Source organism: Alligator mississippiensis, chromosome 5, assembly GCF_030867095.1.
Source record: "Alligator mississippiensis isolate rAllMis1 chromosome 5, rAllMis1, whole genome shotgun sequence".
Taxonomy (NCBI): domain Eukaryota; kingdom Metazoa; phylum Chordata; order Crocodylia; family Alligatoridae; genus Alligator; species Alligator mississippiensis.
This window is the reverse complement of record NC_081828.1, coordinates 93278914-93289313: the sequence shown is the minus strand read 5'-3', so window position 1 is coordinate 93289313 and position 10400 is coordinate 93278914. Positions and strand designations below refer to the sequence as shown.

General features: G+C 46.5%; 1 protein-coding gene across 1 annotated transcript; it reads right to left on the bottom strand.

Annotated features, from left to right (window-relative positions):
• Nucleotides 1-282: 282 nt before the first annotated feature.
• Nucleotides 283-5624, bottom strand: LOC132250844 (uncharacterized). The gene is made up of 2 exons (XM_059728595.1): nt 4740-5624; nt 283-2675 (listed from the first exon to the last, which is right to left on the bottom strand). The coding sequence occupies exons 1-2, from the start codon at nt 4843-4845 to the stop codon at nt 1135-1137; spliced, it is 1647 nt and encodes a 548-aa protein (XP_059584578.1). The 5' UTR covers nt 4846-5624; the 3' UTR covers nt 283-1134.
• Between the last annotated feature and the right edge of the window lie 4776 nt (nt 5625-10400).

Sequence of the window (10400 nt, the reverse complement as noted above, 5' to 3'; positions counted from 1 at the left end):
TGATCTTTATGCAGTACTGCTGTGCCAACCAATCAAGCCTGCACTTCTGCATCCAACCAAACAGCTCCTCATAGACATGGGCATTGGAGGGCCTGCCCTGCACACACTGGTGCTGCACCTCCACCTCACCCTAGAGAGCCACATGGTTGCTTTGTCTCCTCCATGGACCAGTTGGGGCCCTGGGTGGTGTGGGCCATAATTCAAGGATGGTGTTTGGAAAATGGCCTCAGTTGCGTGTCGAGTGGGGCACTGAGTAGTGACCCCAACCCAGACACACTCGGGGATGCCAAGTGTGAGAGAGGAAAAAGCGCGACAACTAATAGGTGAAGAAAATTCATAAGTTTACTTACAAACCAACAAGATGATTAACGAGTTGATGAATGCAGGAACTAATTACAAGGACTATTTACAGTAGCAGGTGGACACAGACGACGTGGTGCGGAGAAGGAACAGATGATGGGTAGCGGAATCATGAAGGTTGACTGCAGCCGAAAATACTATCAGTACAAGTATGATGCCTAGTTGGGCAACACACAGGGCGTTCCAGATTGCACATGGTCTAGCTATAAACTGTGGTAGCCTATGCTAGGAATCTAGCTAGAGGCCTAGGGGTCTGTCCAGACAAGACAGGTGATCAGGCTGTCTTCCTGAGTTCGGGAGCATCTGGGGACCTTACGCTGAGGTGCGCAGTCCCCTTTATAGACTCCCTAGCCAATCAGGGTTCCCCCTTGATGGAACATTCTGGAGGCCTCAGCATGCTGGTCCGGCCAGTCACGCTCTAGGGGCAACTTCTGATTGGTTAGGCTACTAGCGATCACTCACTGTCCGCATGATAGTGCAGATTAAGGTAACATTCCTCTGCCACTGCATCACCGAATACCAGTCACGGGTAGTCATGTCACTTAATGTCTTACACAACAATCTGGTGGAGTCACATTACCTCCTGACATGCCCCCTTGACTACTGCCAGATTGTTATATGATTAAACATGGATACATCGTTAATGTATCTAATACTGGTCATAGAAACACACTCAAAGTCCTCGTCTTCGGAAGGATTAGGTATTTGAGTGTAAACTAAGGCTGATAGTGTTATGACCTTCTTTTTGATTGAATCAACGACACAACATCCTACTCAAACACACAGTAAACAACTGAATAGAGGTATTAACAGGGTTAATAATGGGGCGAGTATGCGCATTGCTAACGAGGAAAAACTCCAACCAAAACTGGAAAAAAGGTCCGTGAGCCAACCACTGCTTACTTTCACTATGGCATTAGCTCCTTTAGCGGCCTTTTTAATTAAGTCCAGTTGAGCCGTTAGCAGTATGGTCACATTAGGAATTGAAATACAGCAATACTCATCAGATAAATTTAGATATTTGCATACTCCTCCATTATGAAGTAACATAGCATCCAGGGCAAGTCGATTTTGCATAGTCATCCTTGAGGTTTCTTGTAACTGCTTATTTAGTAGGAATAGAGCTTCATTGGTGGCGTTGAAGCCTATTTCTACTTCCTCTGCTAATTTTACAATGGCCTCCCGGGCTCTCATGATTCCTACATACCACACGAACAATCCTTCCGTTACCCATTCAAAACGTTTGCCTACTTGTTGGCTATAGGTCATTCTGGACCAAGTGGTGGCGGAGCGTTTTCCTCTGGCCTCAGCGTGTGCGAACCAGGGAGTGTTTGGGTTGGAAGTGTTTGTGGCAAGAGGTGGGCAGAGCTCCACACTGGCAATTAAACAAGCCCCATCAAAGTGAGCAGGTAAAGCAGTATATAGTACACCGTTGTTACATGCCCACATGAGTCCTCGGGGTGCATTGGTCGGTAGCCCCTTTCTACGACACCAAGGGACCTGGATTCTAGGTGGGCAGTAGGGGTGTGTTAGGTTGCGGCTTTCTAAATGCCGCGCTTCCGCTTGTCTCAATGGGAAGAAAGCACTTAGCAGCTGATGTTTCCCGTCGAAAATAGTGAGATTTGCCCCTCTGCTTACATTCCACCCTCCCTCTGGCATAGGAGTGCTATTAAGGAAAAGGAACCATGAAGGCTGGAGACTATGGGCTTGCCATGGTAGGAATTGTACTTGATCTTCATCGGTGCCCCACTTCCGAGCCCCCCAGGGGATACGATGACAATCAATTGGCTCTACTTTGTTACTCCCTAGTCCCCCGCTCCTACAGTTTAGGCTAGAGATGTTCTTCTTTGTTATTTGACCTGACGGCCAGTAGTACGTCGTCATTCTACCCCTGCTTATGTGTGTATAGTTGTGAAAAGAAACTATTTGGCAACCTGGGCAAGGTATGGGACCATTGACTCCACAAATAGAGGTTCCACACAATGGTCCTCGTACCTCAGAAAACCATTTTGCAATATCAAGGGGAGTAACATACGCCTCTAGAACATTGTCCTTGATTGCTGCGGGCTTCGGGATGCAAGCGGTTACCCCCTCTGGATGCGGGCCGATGGCATTCGCCCAGATTTCAATCATCTGGAGCACAGAGTTCCGATGTAGTGGGTCCTCCTCAGTGCTCGCCTCTGGTGTTGCTTGAATTAGGAGCAGGAACAGGTGGATGGTGGTGAAAGTTGTCACCATTCTTGCACTATTGGTGACCCCAGGTAGGCTGCTAGACGACAGGCTGAGGATGACTTGCCCGTTAAAATAAAGGGTATCTGGAACAAAAAAATTATCACCTAATTAGTATAACTATATATATATATATATATATACAATGTTGCGCCCAATCATTAATTGGGAAACCCTCCCCCTAACTCCTTCGGCTCAACCAATTATGGTGGGCCAGGAGGGTGCGTGGCGGTGTGGCTGCTGTTAGGGAAATAAAGTAAGTATTAGGATAACTCCCTATTTTTTCAATTGTCCCAAGAAGAGGTGTCGGTCGCGTTGTTATGGCCGTGGGTACTGCTAGCCATACTCTTTCTTTTTTGTTGTAGCAAGGTTTCCAAGTAGGTGGTGTAACCGCTGGTCTTTCCTTCCATAAATCTTTAACTTTGTTTAGTGAGATTAGGACTTCATCATTGAATTTGATCCAATTTTTATAACTACCATTGCCCCGTAGGCATAGACTCTCCTTATAGAGGCCGATATGCCTCTCAACTACCCCGTTGGATGGGGATGGTATTTTAAGTGGTGGTGCCAATTGATATTATGTTTGGCAGCAAATTGCTCAATAACTTTAGAGGTGAAAGGCGGCCCTCCATCTGAATGTATTTCAGCTAGCACTTGCCAACGAGCGCATGCATTTATTAAACCTTCTTGGACCTTTACTGCAGTTGTTTTTCTGAGTGGGAGGACAAGGAGCTGTCTTGTTCCTAGGTCTACTATAGCTAAGCCTTTGTTAGGTATTTTCGCCTCTGGTAGGGGGCCTAAAATATCAACCTGCCAGGTTTTTCCCGGTGAGAAGTACTCGGTGTTGAAAGCTCCATGTTTGTGTCTATGCTGTCTTGGTTTTTCTTTAGTGCAGGTGGGTCATGCCTGCACTATTTCTTGCCAACGTTTTATATTAGGCCCCTTCTCCGCATCTAACTGCCATCGGATTCGGGCTCTGGCAGCACTGGGATGCCCCCAGAATTCATGAAGCCACTTTAAGAATAATTGGTCGTCCACTGTACCTTGACTATTCTTATTATTTATTTGGATTGATTGGACCGCTTCTGTACACCTCGATAATACTCCTTGTGCAAGAGCTTGATTAATGACCTGATGTGCTGGGTCTGTGTCTCCCCGATGTGATCGGGTATGTTTTATCAGTGGTAATGTCTCGAGCTGTAGCAGGGTTTCTCTGATGTCCTCCCAAATTTGTGGATGCTCTGTAGCCCTAGCGGTTTTAGTCATGATTCTATAGATGTATTCGGAATCAATTGCAATTACAGGGACTGGCAAGGTGTTATCATGGCAGCCTTGATTATGCTCGAGGGCTAGGTGGAATCCCCTCAGCTCTGACGCCTGAACTGATTCACCGTTATGTGCGTTATAGATTTTAGTGAGTTGGCAGGGTTTACAATAAAATCCGTAAGCCCCGTTTTCTCTTGAGGTTCCATTTGATGCCACCCAACCTGGTTCCGTTGTCCCGTATAACTTAGGCATGAGGGACTCTTCGTCTTCACTCAGGGGTAAATCTCCCTCTAAAACTCTCCATCCTGACCAGTAGTACTGAAATCTCAGTACTACTGCGCACCATGTCTTCGCGGTCCCCTGATACTCTGGGTGGATCTTGCCAGGGTTTAACGATGTTAAGAGTGACCCTCCCGGTGCAATCAGGGTTCCCGTATATGGAGCTAAGTGCTCTACCAATTGGGTAGCCAACATGGTCTTTGCTAGGCACCCATATCTATGCTGATGCTCTTGCAGGGTGCGGTGGCCCATGTACACTGGGTGTTCGGTCTCAGTGTTCCTAGCAGTGGCCCAAATGTGTTCTTCTGTGAACCCTACATAGATGTTTAGAGGAGTGTTTTCTGACGGCACCGTCAGATGAGTGTTAGTCACCTCAGTTAGTACTGATTCTAGAGCCCTCTGGTCATAATTTGTCCATGGCTTTCGATTCCTAGGCTTTTTCTGGAGCTGTTGTTGAATACACTGTACCACTTTAAGATATGGAGGTGCTACATAATTTCAGAGCCAATTTAGATGTCCCAGCAGGGCTTGAAAATCAGCTTGGGTTTTTGGTCGTTTTGCAGATGTAGGCATAATGTTATGTGTAGTACCCGAACGGGACTGACCTTCAAAATGAGTTCCCAGGAACATGAAGCTGTTAGCTGGTTCGTTCATGGACTTCTCATCGTTTATCTTCCAACCTTCTCTCCACAGATGGGCCCTTAGGTTCATGGCTGCTTAGTATATGGCTTCTCGGTGACATCCCATTATTGCTACATCGTCTACATAGGTCCAGATGTTGATTTCTTGTGTGCCTGCATAGATATTTCTGAAAGATTGGATGCTATTATTCATCATAGCAGTTGCAAGAGCTGGGGAATTTTGGTATCCTTGTGGGCATACATTCCATCCGTATATCTTGCCACCGACACACATATTTAATATTCCTTGGTTGTCTATTATTGGGACTGAATAAAACATATCCTTTAAATCTAACATTACTGCCCACCATTCACCCCCCGTCTGGGCCTTTGTAATGGCTTGTATGATTTCTGTGATCGTATGATTTGCAGGCATTTGCAGTAAGGTGCATCGGCGGTTGCCCTGCCGGTAATCAACCACTAGCTGGGCCTCTGATGGCCTCTCCAGCTTTGGTATGCCCCACCCGGGTGAGAGGTAAGTGGAAGATTTCACCTCTGTTATACAGCCGTGATGTTGAAGGCTTTGTAGCAGTTTTTCAATGGATGTCCGTAGATGCTCTTTTGTCCCTATCGGCTTGTATCGCCACGACGTCGGGTTCTTGACGATTGGTCGGTGCCTCTCCATCTCCAGGATTTCTAATGGTAGGGCTGAGATAAGATGTTGTTGTAGTCGCAAAGATTTAATTCCGGGGACCCCTAAGATGTTTATGCCCCCTAGTGTCCCGGATAGGGTCTTGCCATTGACTTTAAACCTTATCACAGGGGTACTGGCAATCACATGGAGCCCCTGTACGAATATTATTTTTAAGGTTTTTTTATGATAGACTTTGGGTTTAATAACATTAACTTGTGCGCCGGTGTCTAGTAAAAAGCGCACAGACATTTCCTCTTGACTACTTAATTTCTGTATCGTTAAAGTTATATACAGACGCTCGTCGCTACTAAAGTAGCTGCCGGTGCCCGCCTCAACGGCCGCTACTCGTTTTTTTGTTGGGTCCTTTTGTCTGGGTCCCATTTTTTGTATTTGAATCCCATACGGGTAGCTAGTCCCTTTTGGCCTTGATCTCCTATTCTTTGTAGTTGTATCTGTGTGAGGCCACTATTTTTAAGAAGGAACCCAAATCTAGCCTTTTCTTCCGGGGTTCTCTCCTTCCACTGAACGTTGGGGGACATCCTTAGAGGTGGCCTAGGGGATTGGTGTTTCTTTCCCTGCCCCTCTGCTACTTGTATGATTGGACTAGCCGTGGCCGCTTCCACTTTGCTGGTCCTTGTAAGGTCTGGTAATTCCGTAAGGATGTTTCCTATGGGGCTCCCTATCAAAGTGTGTAGCATTACCTTTAGCAAGGGGGTTTGGTCTCCCCCGTATAGTTCTGCGCAGGCTTTCACTGCATCCGCCTCCATGGGAGCTCTGCCTGGTTCCCTGCACCAACAGTGCGGCCAGTACTCTCGTCGCTGTTGCTCATCTAGCATCACTGGCCGTACCTCTGTGTTCCATATCAGGTAACTCATGCCAGCTATGGAATAAAGCAACTGTAACGGCATCGGGTGAGATGGTGGGTTTGCGTGCCACTTGTGAATTTGTGCTAAAAGGGTCAGGACTATTATTGCGCTTATTGGTATCGGCCATACCCAGTTGTTAGCAATTTGGGTTTGGTCTGTGCATGTTCCCCCACTCCAGACGGGATGTCTCATCAGGGTACTGGCCTCCTCCATGTCGAGTAATTCGCCTCCATGATTTAGTACGAGGCGCCCCACCCACATTACTGGGGTCTCCTCTGGGCTGATTTTTGTCTCCCTGATTAAATCTTGCATCTCCCCCCTTGTCTGGGTCCGGTAGACTGCAACCGTCCGGGTTACCTCACCCTCCACCGTTGTTTTGACTGTGGCAATTGGATTTACTTGGAAGGTGGGGGCACTCGCGGTGTCGGCCTTCTGGGGAAGACTGGGGTATACTGAGGGGATTTTGTATGGTGGCAGTGAGGGAGGTGGCGCTAGAGGGTCTGTGATTGATCCCTTTGTTAACACCATAGGGGGCGCCGAAGCATTATTCCCTACATTTCCCGGGGAGACGGTAGGGGGCGCTAGAGGGCTGGTGTTCTCCTCCCCTCCTGGGGTGATGTCACTTACCCCTCCCATCTTGTGAGCTGCTCCTTCCTCACCCGCCTTATTTTTCTCCTCAGGGTCGCCGCCATTTTGGGACTTTAACCTTGCCAGTTTTGCATTCTTGTCGGCAACATCTTGGGCCAAGGCCTCGATGTCACCAGCCTGGTTCGCTGCAAGTCTTAAGAGCTCAGTTATTGTTCTATACATTATATTGATAACTTTTCCTTTTTTCCATTTTTCCCCTCCACATCTCCACCGGGAGGACTCTCGCCCCTTTTCCTCTAATTGTTCCCTGAGCTCCGTTAGGATTTCACTCTCTCTGCTTTCCTCACAAAGAGTGGGGCAATTGAATCTGTCCGACGGCATGGCATGGCTGCTACTTTCTTTTACATATTTAATGCATTGCCCGTACTCTCGCCTGGGGTCTTTATCTTTGTTGTCGGCGATCTCTTTCGATGTTATAAAAGGAATTACGTCTTGGGCTTTATCATAAGGCTGATACCTCACTGCTGGGCTCGACATTAGGCAGGCAAATGCGGCCAGAGTTAGGCCCTCCACGGCCCATTCCTTCTTGCCCTTGGAGTTTGCAGCGGCAATTACAGAAAAGTACCCTTTAATTGGGCCCATTAGGGCTCGACGGTACCGGGCATGATCTTGCAAGTCAGTGGTACTCTCAACCAGGGGCCGTCAACGATCCCTCCAGGGGCAGTTGAATGACACATAATGAACCCCATCCTCCTCGCCTTTTGAGGATCTTAAATTTTGGGCATTATTCCTCTCTCGCTCCTTCGGCGATCCCATCCTTGTTGCCATGTGGGCCATAATTCAAGGATGGTGTTTGGAAAATGGCCTCAGTTGCGTGTCGAGTGGGGCACTGAGTAGTGACCCCAACCCAGACACACTCGGGGATGCCAAGTGTGAGAGAGGAAAAAGTGCGACAACTAATAGGTGAAGAAAATTCATAAGTTTACTTACAAACCAACAAGATGATTAACGAGTTGATGAATGCAGGAACTAATTACAAGGACTATTTACAGTAGCAGGTGGACACAGACGACGTGGTGCGGAGAAGGAACAGATGATGGGTAGCGGAATCGTGAAGGTTGACTGCAGCCGAAAATACTATCAGTACAAGTATGATGCCTAGTTGGGCAACACGCAGGGCGTTCCGGATTGCGCGTGGTCTAGCTATAAGCTGTGGTAGCCTATGCTAGGAATCTAGCTAGAGGCCTAGGGGTCTGTCCAGACAAGACAGGTGATCAGGCTGTCTTCCTGAGTTCGGGAGCATCTGGGGACCTTACGCTGAGGTGCGCAGTCCCCTTTATAGACTCCCTAGCCAATCAGGGTCCCCCCTTGATGGAACATTCTGGAGGCCTCAGCATGTTGGTCCGGCCAGTCACGCTCTAGAGGCAACTTCTGATTGGTTAGGCTACTAGCGATCACGCACTGTCCGCATGATAGTGCAGGTTAAGGTAACATTCCTCCGCCACTGCATCACCGAATACCAGTCACGGGTAGTCATGTCACTTAATGTCTTACACAACAATCTGGTGGAGTCACATTACCTCCTGACAGGTGGGAGGCACAGGTGTGGGCACAGGCATGGGTGAGGATGATGACATCAGAGGTCCCACAGCAACTCTCTGGGCCTCCATGTGGCTGTCCTTGTGCTGCCAGGCTTGGACAGCTGCCTGCACAGCCCAACATAGGGACACAGTGTGGGACTGAGAACCATGTGGCTGAGGCAATATCCTGCAGCTAGAAGCTGCCTGCAGCTGGGCCTGGGTGCTGGCAAGCCTGGCTGGAACCTGAAGCACCCTGCAGCCTGGATGTTGTGGGCCTGGCAGCTGTGTGGCACTGCAGTGCCAGGCAGCAGTGCTGGGATGCCAGCAGGCTGGCACAGCTAGATTGCAGCATGTCCTGGGGGACTCAGGGGTCTGGAGTGCCCTCAGGCTCCCTGCATGTTTGTCCTAGGGCTCAAAACACCTGCAGGCTTTTAAAAGGCTTGGGGCAGGGGCTACCATAGAGGCAGCCCAGCCCTGAGGCAGGAGAGGCTTTCAGCCCAGAGAGTAAATAAATTTACTCAGAAGTAGTGTCATTTACTGTGCAGTAAGCATGTGCATGGGTAGACATGCATGCTTACTGTGCAATAAACTACACTACTGCACAGTTAAGCATCTTATGTAGATGTGCCCTGCCTAGCACAATGGATTTCGTATTTCAGTGGGGTGCATAGGTACAACTGTTATAAACTAAATAATTACATCTGTATGGAAAATAGAAATGGTTTCATGAAAAACTATCCCTTAACTGAAAAACTATGAGAAGATTTTTTAATCAACAATGATGATAATCACTAATGATGATAAATATAATCTAGATCTGATTTTGATGTCCTTAATGTATGGTCTATTCATGTTAAATAATGGTTTGTTCTGTGAGTACTCTCATTAATTTCTACAAGGCTACTCAAAAAGTAGTATATTATTCATCATAAGCAGTTGTATCAGAATACAGGTCCAAATAAATTTGCAGTCTTTTTCTATTATGTGACTTTCACAATTGGTAGCATTTTATATGAAGGTTTAGAATAAATAAGATAGAAATTGAATGCTGAAGAGGATCTAAGAAGTTTTGTCATTGAACTGTACTTGCCAATGACATCCATTTATTTCCATTAGGAAATATGCACTCAGGAAAAGTTTGGAAAACTAGAGTAAATTGGCAATTTTCTACCATATCAGTAATTATTCTGCATACTACCCTAGTCACTCATGTTGGTATATCAAGATATATAATTGTAACATTTAGCATATTATTACCATACATAAAATTTAAAATGTATGTAAATGAATATAATAAAACTTTGACTGTTTTCAGCAACTGCTTATTCTGCCTTTTTAAAAACTCTTTCAATTAGCATAAGAGAACAAGTGAGTGCTCCAGCGATTAAGTAGTAATAGGACAGGGACTCTGTTTTATGGAGCAATAACATTATACACTGATAAGCAAAGAAGCATACCTTGCAGGCAGCATAAAATAAAGCCTTTCACGTGCGCTCACCAAAGATTCTGAAACTAAATTTGTTACATTCCATACAAGCCCTTTTTATTTCCTTTTTTTTACTATTCTCCTCCCTTGTAACTCTCCATGGAGGGTGATTGTCCAAGGGGAAGAATTTGTAAAGGATTATTTTATCCTCTATAGTATTTCTCAGAATCATGTTGTTACCTGCTGACCTTGTCCTTGATTTGGCAGACCTTTGAAAATGAGGTAGTTTCGCACAGCACGTCACTAAACCTGGTTCTCGCTTCCCTATTTGAAGACAGTTCAGTCAGGCCCTAAGTGAATAAACTGAGACTGAAGGATGAGTAGCTTATCACTGTAATCAAGTAACTTGATTCAGGCTCAGAAAATAAACATCATGCCCATTCTGCTATCACTTTTATGCTATAAGCGGAAGTTAAAACAGAGACATCAGAT